Source organism: Zalophus californianus, chromosome X (assembly GCF_009762305.2).
Source record: "Zalophus californianus isolate mZalCal1 chromosome X, mZalCal1.pri.v2, whole genome shotgun sequence".
In the NCBI taxonomy this organism is placed as follows: domain Eukaryota; kingdom Metazoa; phylum Chordata; class Mammalia; order Carnivora; family Otariidae; genus Zalophus; species Zalophus californianus.
Genome location: NC_045612.1, coordinates 70,428,738 through 70,446,957, shown reverse-complemented (window position 1 = coordinate 70,446,957; position 18,220 = coordinate 70,428,738). Strand labels below are relative to the sequence as shown.

The following is an 18,220-nucleotide window of genomic DNA, read 5'->3' as shown; positions in this document are numbered from 1 at the left end:
GGCAGCATGCGTCACCAGGCTGGAGGGGCACGGTCTCAGTATAGCAGGTTAGTCTGGCCATTTTTAGCAACATTTGGACTTCTTTCTAGCCTCATTTCTTCTTGGTTTAGCTGAATTTCTTTTTGGTTCTGGACTTGTGTGCTCTGCTCATTTGCATGGCTAGAACACAAGACTTTGTCAATATGAAAGAGATGGCTAAATGGAAAATCTGAACATTCCTAGTATTCTATAGCCAGTCTACTTGCTGTCCGCCCTCCCTGGCTCCTCCCCACCCACTCTCAGCCATTTAATTTCTTTTCTTCTCATCAATTCTTTCCTCTACACAGTATTACCTCCCCCCACCCCCGCCCCAACAACTGTGACTCATCTACCAACCCCTGCACTCTCATCTTATTCTTTTTATTGTTTTTCTATTTTCTCACTTTTAACATACAGCATCCTAGGATCTTAGGATTAGAAGGAACCTTAACAATAATTTAGCACAATCGCCCTCCCCCAATGCAGGAGCCCTCCATGATACGACAGTCAAGTGACTATCTAGCCTCTACTTGCATGTCTCCAGCAACAGAGACCTCATTCCTTTTTGGGCAGCCTGCTCGTTTGGATAGCTCAAAATGTTAGAAAATTCCTCCTTCTACTGAATACAAATTTGCCTTTTTTATAATATTTACCCATGGGTCCTAGCTCTGTGCCCTGTGACCACATAGACTCTGTCTACACCCTCTGCTCAGTGACAGCCTCTCGGAGATATGAAGTAAAGACCACGTCCCCCTGGGTCTTCTCTTCTCCAAAAGCCCCAGCTCCTCCAACCAGACCTCTTGGAGCCTGGTCTATAGTCCTTTCCCCATCCTGACTGACCAGTAACATGCTCTTATTTGCCTAGAACCCTTTTAAAGTGAGGTTGATCCTGCATCAGCATCTCTGGAGGCCAACTTGTCCTGGAGACTCACAATGAGGTCCACACTGACTAAAATCCCTAGCTCTTTCAGACAAAATGCTGCTGAGCCGCATCTTCCCATCTTGTGCGTGGTCCAGTTGCTTCTGAGGGTCCAATTCCTGGTCCATACATTTTCTCTCAGTTTAATGTCATTGTGCTACAATCAGAATATTGCTTTAACCTGTTAGGATCTTTTAAAAATCTTGACTTACATGTAACTTACATGTCCTCTAAGATTTTCTATTATTTTTTTCCCCAACCCTCAAACTAATCTTTTATCTCAGGTCCTTTTTTTTTTTTTTTTAAGATTTTATTTATTTATTTGAGAGACAGAGTGACAGAGAGCATGAGCAGGGTGGAGGGGCAGAGGCAGAGGGAGAAGCAGGCTTCCTGTTGAGCAGGGAGCCTGATGCAGGGCTTGATCCCAGCACCCTGGGATCGTGACCTGAGCCGAAGGCAGATGCTTAACGGACTGAGCCACCCAGGTGCCCCTTATCTCAGGTCTTTTAAAAATGTATTCCTCTTTTGAGTTTCTTACCTTTCCTAGTTCTCTCTCCTTTGAATTAGCTTCCTTACGTCTTCTCTTGCTTGTCATTTCCATTTCCTCAATAGTAAGATGTCACCACTCTGGAGATACGTGTCTGGGTACGTGTGCAGGAAAGCATGAGGGCATACAGATATCTGCATACACGTAGGTGTGAGCAAGAAGCTGCAGAGGCTTGTTTAGTTTCTCTGTTTCTATTTGTCTGTGCTCTACCAGGACTTAGAGCCCGGATGGGGGGAAAATGGCAAGGCTGAAGGAAGATGGGTAAGAGAGGTTGGTCCAGGATCAGTCCCAGAGGAAACAGGAAAGGTGTCCTGGGTCTTTGAGGGGCAGGAGGAAATTAGGGTGGGAGCATCAGTGTTAATCAGGGCTGCAGCACAGTGAGAAGGACTGGCAAAGGGCCAGGAACAGAAAGAGTTTAGAGGCCTTAAAGACTGTACAAGGGAGGGGGCGCCTGGGTGGCTCAGTCGTTAAGTGTCTGCCTTCTGCTTGGGTCACGATCCCGGGGTCCTGAGATTGAGCCCCGCGTGGGGCTCCCTGCTCGGCGGGAAGCCTGCTTCTCCCTCTCCCACTCCCCCTGCTTGTGTTCCCTCTCTCGCTGTGTCTCTCTCTGTCAAATAAATAAATAAAATCTTAAAAAAAAAAGACTATATAAGGGAGGAGGATTTGGTTAGGAAGTGAGGATTTGTGGGGTTATGAAGCCAGAGGGAGGTGGCTTGAAACTACAGGGCCAGGAGAAGGCTGAGGGCTACGGGACAGCTCAGAGAGGCAATAAGCATTGCTGTGAGCATAACCTTACAAGTCTGTGACTTGTGAGCCTAGGAAATTTTCTCTGGCCAAAGGATCCTGGGACGTGGAGTCCCTGCCTAAGGACTTGGCTGTTGTCACACACCAGGCTCTACTAGGGTTTCGGGCCTCAACATAACCCTCAGCAAAGACCCCCCCTAGGACACAACTCGTTCCCTCAGACTAACTCTGGTACAGAACAGGCCTCCCTTTCATGCCGGATTCTATTCCAACGAGGGAGTCAAAGGTAGGAGAATTGCTGCTGTCTTGGTCGTTATATGAATAAACATGGGAATTTCATGCTCCAAGATGGGCAATATGATACCCTTAGCCTCTTGACTCTACCAATAATTAGGATCCCAAAAATATGCACACACACATGCAAATTCAAGTAAACAGGAAAACGGGTGCCAAAACGATTTTACAATACTGCAGAGAAAGGGAATTGAGTTGGGGAGTGGCAGCTGGGGTTTGCAGAGGGGCTACTGGAAAACTAAGGGTAGCATCCCCAAACAGCTAGTGCACAGTGTGCTCAAGATGAGAATAACCTGATGACTGCCATTTTCCTTCCGGCCAGAAGCCAGAATAGTTGCAGGCCAGCCAGAGGGAAGGGCAGGATAGGGCAGCAGGTCCGTCTCCAGTGCTCTGGGTAAGACTGGGGAGTCCACTCTCAGGGCACCAGAATCCTGACTATCCATTGTAGGCCCGCAGTCTCTCAAGGCCATATTGGACCTAGGAACTACACTGGGACACAACATCTGTGAGTCCCTCCTCCGCCCTACCCTAAGTCTGAAGCGGCTTGAACTTCCCTCATCTTAAAGAGGGTTTTACTGTTGCTCTTTTAAAAGAAAAAGGGTTCCAGGGCACACTTCAGAACTGGTTTTTCACTGGAGGTACCTAAAGATAAACCTTTTGTCCCCCTGAAGGTGACATTAGCGGGCCAAATGACAATTCCAGTCAGAGTGGCCAGTGTGGAATTCCAACTACAAGCTATCAGGCCAAGAAGATGTTTCCCTTCTAAGTCAGTGAAAGGCTTAGCCACCAAAAGACAAATGGTATTTGGGGAAGCCCCCACTGATGGGCCACCGCAAGCTGGGTGGAATGAGGAGGGCGGGGCTTGAGGGGTGGTGCTCACCTTTGATGTAGTTGAGGATTTGCTGGACTCGGTGGGGCTCATTGCGGTCTGGCCGGCAGCTTGGCGTGATTTCCAACACATAATCAGGACCATATGCTGTGAAAAACTGTAAGGAAAAGGGAAAGGCCAAAAAACAAACTAAACCACAGAAAACCTCCAAACCAAACCACATACACACAGAACAATCAAAAGAAAACCACCACTATTGACAAGGCAGGGGAGGCCCAGGTGGGCAGGATGATGCAGCAGGAAGCCCTGTCTTGGTGGTATCATTCCTCTCGTTCAAAACCTCCAGTGACAGTTCACTGCTGAATTATTTAGCTCGTTGTTCAAGGTTCTCTATGCTCAGGTCTCAACTTTTCTCTCCAGCCTTAGTTCTTACTACCCCCTCTTGTCTAGCCACACTGGCCTGCTCTGGGCTCTCCCAAGTCACACCATGCTTTGTCCCCCCCTTAGGGTCTTGGCCACTGCTCTTTGTTCGGGCTGCAAAGGCCCTCCCCTCGATTCCTGCTGCCTGCGAAAAACCTCCCCATCCTTCCAGGCACAGCTCAAATGTCACCTCCTTCACAAAGCTGTCCCTTATTTTCCACCAACCCCCAGAGTGTTCTGTTGGTACCTCTTTTTTTTTTTTTTTTTTTTTTTGGCCTTTTTTCAACAAATAGTGCTTGCTGCTGGGGGCACTATGAAGATGGGCAAGACCTCCTCTGGGCTCCGCTAGGTCTTAAAAAGCACATGCTGCACTGGATAGAGATTTTTCAACAGTGACCTGATCTCCCTGCACTGGGTTGTCAGCAACTTGAGGGCAGGCAGCACCTAGGTCTTACTCACCTCCTCGAGCCTCACAGACTATGGCAGTTGCCTGTTAGTTTTGGTTGCCCTGAATTCCCTGACCCAGGAATGTCAAGCAAGCCTAGTTTCTCCAGTTTTTCTTTCTCTGTAGTAGAGTTTATTTGTTTTTTAAATTCAGGGAATCAAAATAAAGGTTTCTGGATTCTATTTCTAGCTCACTAGATGATTCCTTGTGACCCATTGGTAAGTCACAATATCTGATTCAGCTTCTCTATTAGGGCCTGCTTGGGGAAAAACAGTCCACGACAAAGGGAATCATTCAATTGGGATAAGTCCTTGAATGGGAAGTATGCAAAACTACTATTTCTGTTTAGTTTTTAACAGAAATAGTATTTGTGCATACTCTCTGGAGAGAGAGCATATGGTCCTTCACATTATGTGCTTTCAATAGTGATATTGTTAGGCAGTAAGTAAAACAGGGGGATTCAAATTCCATGGGAAAAATGGTAGAGAGCGCATGAAAAAAGGGATCTGGGTATGTGTCCTGAATTTGATGTCATTCAGAGAAGCCCAGGGTTATTGCCACTGCCACCGAATTATCCTTGTTAAGAGTCTGGATGTTTATCCGGCACTATGGGAGAGGCTGTGGAACGACCTCTAAGGGTTCTAACAGCACCTTTGTGGAGTCCATGGGAGTAATTTGATGGGTAGATGGCTTTTGCACATCCATGATGGAAAACTCTGCACATTTAGTTAAAAGGAAAATGCCAAAGACTGTCCCAATGCTTATCATAATGCTTTTTTTTTTTATGGACTGACATTGAAAGGAAAGAGGGGCCTTGTTCCTTCCTGCTGGAATCATTACTCTCTGATGCCTGAGGCCCTGAGTTCTGGAGATAGAAGAAGCCTTGAGTGGAAATCATCTTCACCAAACCCATATATGGAAGAGACAAGAGGGGTTACCTGGGGGATACATCCAGAAACTAACCCCCAGATATGATCAAAGAAATCCGAGGGGTTTGTATTTTTAGTTAAGGAGGGCCCCTCAGTCCAAGTTCAAGGATCTCGTGGGCTTGGCTCTGGAAGAGAAGGCTTCAAACAAGTGTTGCCCTCTCTCCTTAGGCGACCTCTTTTCCTCCAGAGGGTGGACCTCAAGTAGTATACTCATTTCACAGGTATGAAAAGATGGGTTTAGAGAGAGCAACAGAAGAAAGGCAGCTGCAATGAAGTAGCCACTCTGGGACAGGACCCAAACCCCTAGCATCAAGGTGCTGTAAAAATCAGAGGCAGGCTGCCTCACTGAGATACAGGAGGAGAGAATGTTCTGCCTCCGTCTATGAAGGCAGAGGATCACTGGTGATCCTCTGTCAGCAAGACATGCTGTGAGCTGTCTGTTTAGGGCCGAGTGTTTGAAACAATATGTCTGCGTTGTGAATGCCTACAATGTGGTGACGCATACTCTCCTGCTTTTTAGTTCCTTCTTTGACCAAGAGCACGCGGTTGCAAGATGGTCATCTGCGGCCAGAACTGACTCCTATGTAACAGAACCCAGTTTCCCCGGGATTGAGCCTCTTGATCTGGCTGCATTAGCACCTGGCTTTGACTAACCCACAAATAACCCATTCTTTGCTGAGGCAGGCTGGCTGCAGGTAATAACCAAGACTGGGTTCCTAAACATCTCTCCACCTTGGCCAATGAAAGTATTCCCAGGTCCTGCTTATTTGCACTATTCTTAGGCGAGGGGACACAGATGATTTAAGAAAGTCCCTGTTCTGTGATCCAGTTCAACATGGCAGCTGCCTGGTCCCAGCCTTAGGAGGCTCTGTTCAGGGCTGAGGGAGGTGACAGGCACACAGAAGGCAGAGGCTTACATCTAAGGCAAAGGGGTGTTGCCCTCTCCTCCCCTCTGTCTCTCTCGTGGTGTTTCTCTGTTTCTGTGTTATATTATGCTTTTATTTTGGCACTTGTTAACTCTTTTTCTACTAGACTACGAACTCTGCAGAGGCAGAAACTTCTGTCACATTCTTTGTAGAATTGAACTCAAGTCATCAAAGGGTCTCCTTAAACCTTTATTTTAAAGTTATGTTGAATGAAATTCATTCACGAAAGATTTAGCTGGCTGGTCACTGAATTCTGGGGAATAACGCAAAGAGCCAACTCAGAGCATTAACAGCTTTTTGGGCCTCTTGAGGCAGCATGATGAGGTGGAAAGAGCACTGTCTTTAGAGTCAGACAGAGCTGGATGTTCTATCGGGATTTCATCATGTGCCTCAGGCGAGCTGTTCAATCTCTCTTTTGTCATTCCTACCAGAGGGGTGATAATAAATGCTGACCTGGCAGGGTTGCTAGAAACCTCTGAGATAGTACAAACAAAAGGGCCTAGCAAGGGCCCAGAACGTAGTAGGACTTCGGCAAATGTGAATTCCCTTCTCCCGAGGCAAGAGGCCCTTGCCTAACTGGTGCCTCACCCATACCCTGGGGGATGTTGGGTCAAGTACTTGGGGTGGCTATGCAGAAAGAAGAACCTGTTCCTCCTGCCAGACAAAGCCCAGCAGCCCCAGTGTCCTCTCTACTTGCCCAAACCATTAGCTCCGCCCAGGGCCTGTGGAGAAACTGAACTTCTCTCACAGTTTCCTGCCCTATGCTCCTAACACTTGTTACTGGAGAGGTGGAAAGGAAATCTGATCACATAAGGCAAAGGAGATATTGGGGTGGAGGGATTTGGCCAGCACTAGAAATAGCTTGAGGCCCCACCCTGAAACTGCCCTGCAGCCCTGAAGAGGAAAGGAAATGGGCAAGCAGCAATCCCATTCCCAGACAGGTGGAGCGGGGATGAAAGAGGCCAGCTGGCCTTCCAGTCAAAACGCTGGCTTTGATCTCAGCAAAGGAAGGAGGGAGGTGCTAACCCTTCTCCACCCCTTCCCCTTTTCCCTCAGCACTCCTTTTGCTTTCTGAGTTTCAGTTTATACATTTTTGAGGGGAACATAGTAGTGGGAAGGAAGCAAATGGAAAGTATGAAGTGGGGGCTGAGGCATGGGAACTGAAGGTAATGGCGACTTTAGGGTAGTTGGTCCTTTCTTGACCCAAGAGTCAATGAATAAAGAAATGAAGTAGCTCAGTTCTCATTCAGGTCAGCCCGGCTCAAGGCCCTTTTCTTGGTCACTCCTCCCCAGCTCTTGCTCACGCAATGCCAACAGTGTATACACACTTAGGTACTCAGTCAAGAAGATATTCACAAGAAGTCTTAGATGTGCTTTTATTTCTTCATAGTCCAATTTGGTCACAGGAAACCAAGCCACACACCTGGAGCTGCCAGTCCTTTTATCCTTCCTTCAAAATTTATTAAGTGCCTACTGTGTGCCTGACAAAGTTCATTGGGTTACAAAGACAGTAAGACGTGTTTAGAAGGAAGAATTATTACAGAATAGTGGGATGCGAGGTATCACCATAATACTGAAGATGAAAGTAATAAAAACATTTATTAAAGGCTTATATGTGTCAGGCACCTAAAGTGTCTTTTTATGGATTGGCTAACTTAGTTCTCACAACCAACCCATATGGAGGTACTATAATTATTTCCATTTTAAGATGAAGATTTGAAGCGCGGGACAGTCAGACAACTTGACAGAGGTCACACACAGCATGTGTCGGGCTGAGATTTGAACCCAGGTCATTCCGGAGATCAGCACTTCCCATAGGAGCCTCTAAATTACCTCAGAGTAAGTGATTGTGTGTGCATGTGTGTGGGGGGGTGGTGTCTGCAAATAGGGTATGGTGGTGGGGAGGGAGGCATTCCCAAGAGAGCCTGGGCAAAGGCAGGGAGTGCGCAACTGAACAGCACGATTTAGGCACTGAAATTAATGTGATATGGCTCAAGGGCCATGAGGCTGGGAGGCAGGCATGAGTTTCGCAGGGGGAGCTGCCTGCTCCCCACACTCAGGCATTTGGCCTTATTCCAGACTAGAAGGTTCATGAGGGCAGAACATTGTTTTGCTCCCTGCTGTATTGCCAGTTCCCAAATCAGTGCTTGCATCTAGTGGTTGGTGAGTAACTATTTGTGGGATAAGGAAATGAAGACTTGGGGGAGCTTATAAATGCAGGAATGGATAGGTCAGCTGTGTCCTTTATTTTTTAATTTTTATTTTTTTGAAGATTTTATTGATTTCTTTGACAGACACAGAGAGAGACACAGCGAGAGAGGGAACACAAGCAGGGGGAGTGGGAGAGGGAGAAGCAGGCCTCCCGTGGAGCAGGGAGCCCGATGCGGGGCTCGATCCCAGGACCCCGGGATCACGACCTGAGCCGAAGGCAGACGCCTAACAACTGAGCCACCCAGGCGCCCCAGCTGTGTCCTTTAGAAGACTCACTGGCCACAGTGTGGAGACTGGAACAGCATTTGAGGGGAGGAATGCAAGTAGGGAGACCAGTGAGAAGTCTGGTGCTAGAGCCATGCTGAGTGGTATCTGGGTCAGAACCCCAAGAGTTGTGGGAGGAATGGAGATATTGAAAAACTGAAAAGATATTATTAATAAGACTAAACAATGAACTGGATATGGAAAATAAGGAAGAAGAGTCAAGGATTTCTGACTGTGTAGGAGACACATTAATGAGATGAGGGGTACAGGCAGAGAACAGGGGCTCATGGTAAGGTGTACGTGTGGGGCGGGGAGTTCAGCAGGAAGCACTTTGAGGGTCAGGATCCTGATGATATAGTGCTCTGGTATTTAGGAGAGAGGCTGGGCCTACAATATAGGATATGTGTTAGAGATTTGGGAATCGTCAGTGACATAAAAGAATTGGATGAGAATTGGCTGGCAGGGAGGCTTACTACAGAGTGAGTGGAAACAGTTCTGGTGACAGTTTGAGATATCACCGAGGGATTAAGTAAAAAGAGGGCGGTCCTCTGATTTGTCCATGGGAAGGAGAGCTTTGCTGTAGCCAAGTCAGTGGAGGGTGTGGACAAGGACTGGAGAGTCAGAATGGGAGGAAGTGGAGATGAGAATGATGGTACGAATACACTTTAAAAAAATTATTATTTATTTGACAGAGAGAGAGAGAGAGCGAGAGAGGGAACACAAGCAGGGGGAGTGGGAGAGGGAGAAGCAGGCTTCCCGCGGAGCAGGGAGTCTGACGTGGGGCTCGATCCCAGGACCTTGGGATCATGACCTCAGCCGAACCAGACACCTAACGACTGACCACCCAGGCGCCCATGAATACACTTCTTATTTTAGGAGTTTGACATAGGGTGGGTGATTTAAGATGGGAGGGTCTTAAGTATATTTACAGGCTGAGGAGAAGGGCCCCTAGGATGGGAGTCAGAGGCAGCCTGATAGGGGTTTAGAGTTAGTTACGTTTGTCTTTCTGGCCCCAGAGCTCCACAAGGGAAGGATACTGTTTTATTCATATTTATCTTACCTACAGCTCCTAGCGTAGGGCCTGGAAAATAATGGGTGCTCCATTCATGTTTCTTGAATGAAGGAAATAAAATGTGTTTGGGATTCTGAGAGGATTCACATCCAGTAGAGAGAATTAGGGTCTTGACAGGGTGATTGCAAACAGGCAGGAATGGGGTAGGATGGGAGGTAGTCAGTGAAGGCAAGAGAATGCTGGACAAATCTGGGGACCAGCAAGTACTATAAAGTTAGCTAAAGTCGGTAAAGGAGAGCATGGGAGGCCTGAATCCCAGGTTGAGGAGATAGGACTTGCCGTGACAGGCACTGGGGCAGCCTCAGGATTAGATCTGTGCCTTAGGAAACACGGGAGCACGCATAGAAAGGCTGGGTGACCAGTGTGGAGGCTTTTGCAATAGTTCAAGGGGGGAGATAACAAGGGCTTGAACAAGGGTGAATGCTATGGAGATGGAGAGAATGGGAAAGAGACATTGTAAAGGTAGACTCACCAGGACTTTGGTAATTGACTAGCTGGGGAGGGAAGGAGAGAAGGGAGAAGTCAAAGTTGACTCCTAGGTTTTGAGTCTGGCAAAGCGGGAGAATTCCCGTGCCCCCGACAGAGCTGGGGTAAATTAGCAGGAAGAGCTAGTATGGCTAAGGGAAGGTGATGGGATGGGGTTTAGTGGGATTTGAGATTGCAGGAGGGAATCTGGGTCACTGCGTCTAGCAGGCAGCTGAAGATGTGATGATGGTGTATGGAAGTGAGGTCATGGCTGAGCACTAAGGTGGTAAGGGGATAAAAAGATCCACGGAATAGGCAGAAGAAGAGCAGCCAGAGAGGAAGAAGAGTAGATTTCAGTAGCGTGAAATCTCACAGTCTTAGGGATGAGATTCAGCATGAGGAAGATGTTTAAAGGAATACATTTGCCATGCTAGCAATGCGCTCCCGCGGCTAACCGAGTATTCCTCTCTCCTAGTCAGTCAGGGGTATAGAGATACTGCTTCTAGCCAGCCTTCTTTTTATAATACTCCGAGTAGCTCTCCACTTTTTTATCGTTAACTGAAGGTCTACCTTTTCCTAAAAATTCGACTTGATTCCACCAGGGTAAGCCCAAGGTCGGTGCCAATCCCTCTTACAGATCCCTGAGGCTTTACTCTGCTTTCAGTTGGCGGGGGGTGGGGTGGGGTGGTTGGCTGGTGACTGTGATGTGGGCCCTAACCAGGAAGAGCATTTCTTGTCCCGAATTACTCTGCGAACAGAACTCATCACAACCAGAATAACATAGCACCAGCACTTTGAACCAGAATATGGTCTCACATGATGCCTCTCAGTCTTTCCTATGTCATCAAAGAACCTTGGCCCAACCGTGATGGAAACAAAAAAGCTCTCCTTTCCCCAGGAAAAAAAAATTTCTGTTTACAGGAAATTCAGTTATTATATATATCATTTACGGTACACTGTAAGAACATAAAATTGCGGTGGTATTATTAGGAGTAAATTTTATTGCCATGGCTTTATAACACAAACAAACAAAAATAATAACCCCATCAGTTGTTGGACTGAAGTGGCAGGAAGTAGCACATCAAAGGCAATCACTTGTAGGCAAGGGAATGGAGAAGTAGGAGTGTCCAGAGTATGACCGAGAGAAGTCGGGAAGATACGGGTATTGGAGATAAGATGCTACCATGGTGGACATGAGGATGGAAACCAAGCATCACATATAGACTACATCTGTATCCCACCTGCAGTATGCATCTCCTCCCTTGGACACAGAGTCAGTACTTAAGAACTGTTTTATGGTGAGGCTCCTATAACCAGTGCCAAGAAATGTTTGAGTGAATGGGTGAATGAATGAATAGGTCATGGAACTAATTTTATTATTCAGGTGTTTTGATGGTATTTTAACTATTGGTATAGAAAAAGGTTTATTGAGCAAAATAACCAGGTAAACCTGGGGAATGTTAGCTTATTTGAACACCAATTATATTTAAACAAAGCATATGTTCAGTATTAACTAGTCTTATTTCATTAGCTAAAGTACTTAGAGGATTCGTGAACACATATATATGGCCCTTTAGTGTATTATGTATTCACTAAGGTCAATCCACAGTAATTTGTGTGTGTGTGTGTGTGTGTGTGTTCTGTGTGTATGTGTGAGTTTGTGCATGTGCGTGTTCTATTAGGTGCTGAGTAACAGATATGAACTTTAATCCACGGCCTTGGACTTTCAGCCCAGTGGGCTTTCCATTACACCACGAAGCAATCAGCATAGTTAAAAAGTGAGATTTCTGGAGCATTACGGGACGAGCCCTAAATTTTTGCTCCACTGTTTACTAGCTGTATGACCTTCGGCAAGTTACTTGGCTGTCGTGTCTTGGTTTTCTTGTTTGTAAAATGGGGACAATAACAGAATGTATCTCATAGAGTTGTGACAATAAATGAGTTAATTCATGTAAAGCACTTAGAACAGTGCCTGGAGCATAGTAAATACTCAGTAAATGTTATTTAATGCTAGATGATATTATTATTATTGTGATTTATCAACTGTGCAAAGAAACAGGAGTTCTGCATGTAATGGACAGTAGTAAAACTGGATTTCTTTACAAGTGCCCCTCGAGACTGAATGCAGGTGAGCTCCAAAGAGCTGATTCTGTATCTATAAACCCTGAAACCAGAAAGAGGGCAGAGAGATCAAGAAGGGAAGGATATTCCTAAATGAAAGGGATTAAAAAAATAAAATGGAAGAGAGGAGGAGGGAATGAGTAATTGGAAGTGGTGGGAAGGAGAGGCAGGGGGACAGAGGTGACAGAGAGGGGAGATAGATATGGAGTACCTTTGGTGAGGGAAGGAAGGAGGTCCAGAGGAGGTGGCAGAAGAGACAAGGACAGGGTAGGGTGGTTGCCATTTGACTAGGGGTCTCCCTGCAGGCCAAGGTTTTCCTTCAGGTGTGGTTTCAGGGGTTCGGGAGAAGGGTCCTGACCAAGACTAATACCTTCTCCACATCACTGCTGATCCTCAAATTTCCACGATTAGAGAGAATCCCTTCTTCAGAAATATGTGCAGGGCTAACTTTGGTTATACCATATGTCTCTGTTAATCAAATGAATATTTTGGAAACAAGCCTACACATGACGTTTTTTTTTTTTTTTTTTTTCCATTGACTTTTCCTTAAGCGAAGGGTGGGAATGGAAGATGGGAGAGTATAGGGATATTGCTTTACCAGGCTTGCCGCTGGACAAGTACTAAGATGACCTTGAAAATGGACTCTATTGGAGGATTAGTAAGTGCTGCCTTGGCTTGATCTTTATACTACTCCAAGCAAGTGCCCTCTCTCTATTCCTTCACTGCTGAACTTCTTCTTCTTCTTTTTAAAGATTTTATTTATTTATTTGAGAGAGAGAATGAGAGAGAGAGAGTACATGAGAGGGGAGAAGGTCAGAGGGAGAAGCAGACTCCCCGCCGAGCAGGGAGCCCGATGTGGGACTCGATCCTGGGACTCCAGGATCATGACCTGAGCCAAAGGCAGTCGCTTAACCAACTGAGCCACCCAGGCACCCCACTGCTGAACTTCTTAAAATTTCTCTTTTTTTCACCACTTTGACCACTTCATTTCTCAGATACTTTAACCTATTGCTGTCTGTCTTCTTCCTCACACCTCCACTGAACTGTTTTCTAGAAGAAGGATGACAAAGAGATTTCAGCTCGTTGGCAACTCTGACTGATTGGTAGTAGCTGCTTGCGGTACTGTGTTGGGAAGGATTCTGAGGCTGTATCTAGGTCCATCAAGAAAATGCCATGATCAGTTTGTCACCTAATTCATGGGGGTACATGGTGTCAGCGTGGGGGGCTGGGGAGATGTGTTCATATGTGCCCTGTATTTGCTATAGCTGCTTTAGGAGACCAAGAGTGACCTCCTAATTGCCAATCCACTGTCTTCTTTGCAGTTATCACTCATCCTATTTGATCTCTCTCTAGCACATGTCATCAACTACCCCCTCATTTGTGGCATTCTCTTCTCTCGCATCACCACCTCTCTCCCTGTTCCTCCTCAGTCTCCTTCTTCCCTGGGTCTTCTTCCCTCAGCCGTCTCTTAAAGGTAGGTGCCCTGGGTTGTGCTCCCAGCTTTTTTCCCCTTCTCTGCAAGAGTTTACACTCTTTGCTGTTGTTTTAATCACTTCTATGCAGGGACCCTACGCCTCTGGGTCCACTGTTTAACCCCAGCCTCTGGCTTGCGTTTATAACTGTCTGCTGGACATTTCTACCTGGAAAACTTGAATTCTTGGTACGCTGAATGTGTTCCAAGTGGAGCAAATTCAGAATGAGTCTTTCCAAAGAGAACATTCATCTTCTCTTTTTGTTCACTCAGCACCATAGGTGAGTCCCAACATACAATAGGCTCCTTAGCAAAGGTTTGAACTTATGACCCTGAATGGGTCAGTGTGCTTGTGCTTTGTTTAGAGGCACTGGATTTTGTGCTTTCAAAATACCTGGAATGATATGGGACTCAGGGATAGAGATTAGGGGATCTCTATCTTTATGAGATATTCTCATTGTTTGATGAGTAACGATTTTTTCCCCTCTCTGTTTGTTAGATGAAAACAACAACAACAACAACAAACCACCCATATCTAACCATGTGCAAGAAGACAGAGTCTGGCATTCTTTCTCAGGGGACAGCCTGATAGCTACCCATATGTTTTGGGTATTGTTTGGAAACACTCGCTGGTTATCTGCTGGGGTAGGATGCAGGGTGGGAGGTACTGGGGAGACAATGATGAAGCAGACAATCCCTGGCCTTGAGGAGCTTACAGTCTAGTAGAGAAGACAGACAGCTACAGGAATAACTACAATAAGATGAAGGTTAGAGGTGAATCATTTCTCTAGAGCTATGGGAACTCGAGCGGGAATTCTTAACTCTGAGTGTGGGGGATGGGTAATGGACAAAACGGCACGGAGGAGATGGGAAACAGCTGGACTGGCCTTGAAGGGTGAGTAAGATTTAAATAGGAAGGGAGAGAAGGTAAGAAAGGCAGAAGAGGCAGAATGAAGATAATGAAGATGTATTTTAGACAAATCGTCACAAATTCATTTGCAAGGAAGAACAGAGTACTGGGTCATGACAAGCACCAGCACAGCTCTGCAAAGCAACTTTCTTGTCTTCTCTGTATGGCACGTCCTTTCTTTGTGATGAACAATGATGGGCTTGGCAGAGTCACGGGAGAAGTCATGGATGGACTTGATACATCAGAGAAGGGTTTATCTCTGATGTATCCAGCCCAGTGGTTACTTGGGGCGCAAATCTGGGTTGTATTTGCTTAGAACTGATTGATTCATGTGTTCCCTCATTCACTTGATACCACCATCCCCTGAGCACTGCTGTGTGCCCAGTTCTGGGCACAAAGAGAGGAGTGAGGCTCAGCCTCTGCCCTCAAGGAGTAGATGGGGAGACAGCTATATAAACACTAATTCTAATGCTTTGTGGTAAGTGCCGTAATAGACGTGCAGGCAAGGAGGTGTGCAGGCAAGGAGCTTCCCTCTGGAGTCCAGACGGAAGACAAAGCAAAGCAATGCTCTCTGAGTCAGCTCTAACTGATTTCTCGGTCTCCCCGCCCTCCTGGAGTTTCCCGTCAGAAATTCAGATCTGATCATGTCATTCCCCTTGCCTAAAAACCGTGGTTGGCTCCCCACTGACTGTAGGATCAAGTCCAAACTCTAAACCGTGACATCCAAAGGCCTTTATGGTCAGGCCCAACTGACTTCTCCAGGCTTATCTCATACCATGGTCCAGGTTATGGCCCCTACACCTTAGCCACACTGAACTGTAGTGTCTCTCCCCACTCCTCTTTATCTGGTTGACTCTTCTGCCTCCCTTGAGCCCTTGCTAAATGTTGCTTCTCTCTTGTACCAGCCCCAACTTGCCCAGATGGAGCAAGGGCCTCCTCTGCATTCCCATAGCTCGCTGTCAACCTCTCTATTCTAGCACTTAATCGCGTTAGAGTGTAATTGTTTGTTTATATGCCGGTCTCCCCATCTAGGCAGTGTTCTCCTGAAGGCTGGGAACTGGGCCTTATTCTTTTCTTGATCCTTGAACTGTGGTGTGGGCCTGGTGCCTAGTGGGTGCTCCATACATCTTTGCTGAGTGAATGAATGACTCTGACATGTGACCACTTGGGCCTGGTCATTGTCAGCAGTCGGCAAGACTTAACTTGAGAGGTGCATACAAAATGAAGGGCAGCCAGAGTAGCTGAAAAACAGGCAGGTCTGGTGACATCATGAAAAATACAACACTGGAGAAGGCTGAGACAATGCTCCCACTCAGCCTTTTAACAAATGACTCTCCCTTCTGAGCAGCCCCTTTCTGTCTCCCTCCCATTCACTTTCGAAAGCCCGGTCATTGAAATGATTCTAATTATCCCTGGTCAGGGGCATATCCAGGAAACACTTAGTTTATAAGCAATTAAAATACACTAAAATAGATTTATGCAGGCTGAACCTGATCCTGCTGCTAAGAAGGGAGTACATGACTTATATCTTGGAGGGGTATTTGCTTCCCGAGGTTGCTCTTTATCACTCTCTATCTGCTGTGCTAGTTTGGTGCTACCATGGCAAACATCCGGAGGTCGTTCTGAAGGCGAGTGTGCTGTGAACGGTGCAAGGAGCCTATAGACTGTGTTCTTAACCTCAGTCAGCTGTCCCATGAATGAGTGAGCTGCCTCTACTCACATCCACCCCAATGTGGGTGCAAGGCTGGCTCGGCAGCGGGCAGCTCCAGCGCTGTGCCTGGAAGCTTGGTTCCTGATGACACTGGAACCACTTGGAATCACTTCACCCTGCAAGGCTCAGGCTCCACGTTGGTAAAATGGGAACACAGATCTTTGCCCTGCCAGCTTTAAAGGGTTGTTTATGAGGATCGACAGAAGAAATTTGGTGAAAAAGTTCTAAAGGCTGGACAAAGGGAGGGGGTTTCACTTTCATTACAAAAACTGTAACTTGTGACTGTTGGGTCCCTTCAGTGCTCTAGAGATGGTTAATGCTCTTCAGCAGGTTAGTAAAGGTATACTGTGGCTCGTCCCCTAATAGTTTATTTAAGAGTTCACACAAGGACGATTCATTACCTTGCCATACTCAGACCAACAGGTTGTTTTTTTTTTAGGTTTATTTTTTTTAGTAATCTGTACATCCAATGTGGGGCTCGAACCCACGACCCCAAGATCAAGAGTTGCATGCTCTTCCCACCGAGACAGCCAGGTGCCCCAAACCAACAGTGTTTTAATGTCTCTCTAATGAAGACGGCAGTCAGCAGCTACACAAACAGGCCATTTGGTTGAGAACAGACACGGGGCAGCAAAGGCCTAGCACATGGAGTCCAGGTGTCCTCAGAGATTTTGTGCTATCCCTCCCCACAGCAGGCCCCGCTTCCTTGGGTTTGACTCTAGGGTCTAGAGCATATAGTTGAACCACTCAGGGGGCCACTGTGATCAGTGCAAAATTTAGAATGAACAAATTGAAACAGCACATTTCAGCATCAGCTTTTAAGCTAACTGCAAAGGAACTACAAAAAAGCCAAAGGGCTGCCACAAAAGCAGGGCGGGGAAGCAAAGGTCAGGGCAAATCAGTAAACTAAAGTGATGGTCCACCTGGAAGTCTGCCTTTAAATTATTAAGGCCTCGAGATACCCTAATGGAAAGTAGTTTACCTTACAGCTGCCAAAGGGTCCTGGGTTCCTTCATGCTCTGTTGCATCTCCCTGTCTTTCTGTTCTTTTTGTAGACAATGCCCGGCCCTCCCTTCTCGGCCTAGACCCTTCTACTCGGGTTTCGAGACCCAGCTCGAAATGTAACATCTTTGAAGTCTTTGCTGACTTCCCAAAGGTGAAGTTCCTTGTTCCCTCTTCTGTGCCTCCACAAGGCCTTTTATAGCCCTCTGGCCCACTCTGGCATATTTGTTTACATGCCCTTCTTCCACATTTAGGCTGTAAGCACAGCTCTCTGGAGCAAGAAGCCCATGGTAGCTTTACTTAGCACAGAGCAGGGCACAAAGATGGTCCTCATTCAAGGCTGGCTGAACAAATGAGCATTTGAGCCTACATGCACTGAATTCATTTCTTGGATCTGCACAGGACCCCAAGGGAATGTTCGTTAGGCAAAGATTTGATATGGTATACATGCTTCCTCCACACTGGTTTACCTGATTAGTGACTGCCTTGGTGCTGGCAAGCGGCAAGAAACCTGCTGGCAGAGGCAGGCTGACAATGTACCAGGGCATGGGAGGCCTCCTGGTCCAGGCTACCAGCTTGGTTCCCACGGCCGGCAAATGTTGAGCTCCACCCGCCCCCCCCCCCCCACCAGCTCTCACGTGCTTGCTTCTCAGGAAGTTGCCCAGCGGCTTCACATAGTACATTTGAAAATTGAAAACGCACCCATGAGGGGAGAGGAATGCCCATCGGAAAGAGTCTGACCTGGCCTTGGCTCAATAGCCACAGCCTCTGGTTCTCCTGGGTCTCTTCATGGCAAACTCGGTGACTTGGGACACACTGGCTTATCTCACATTCGCTGTCCCCCCAGATGATTTGGGAGAATAATGAGGATGTTGCATGCACAAGGTCCATAAGAAGCTTGACTGAGATCCCCGTTGTCAGG

General features: G+C 46.8%; 1 protein-coding gene across 3 annotated transcripts in view; it reads right to left on the bottom strand.

The window, feature by feature from the left end:
• HDAC8 (histone deacetylase 8) overlaps positions 1 to 18,220 on the bottom strand; it is a 215,292-nt gene that overhangs the window by 24,866 nt on the left and 172,206 nt on the right. For all 3 annotated transcript variants that reach the window (XM_027609557.1, XM_027609558.1, XM_027609560.1), the window contains one exon: positions 3,403 to 3,508. In XM_027609557.1, coding sequence (XP_027465358.1) covers positions 3,403 to 3,508 — 106 coding nt within the window. The remainder of the gene's footprint in view (positions 1 to 3,402; positions 3,509 to 18,220) is intronic.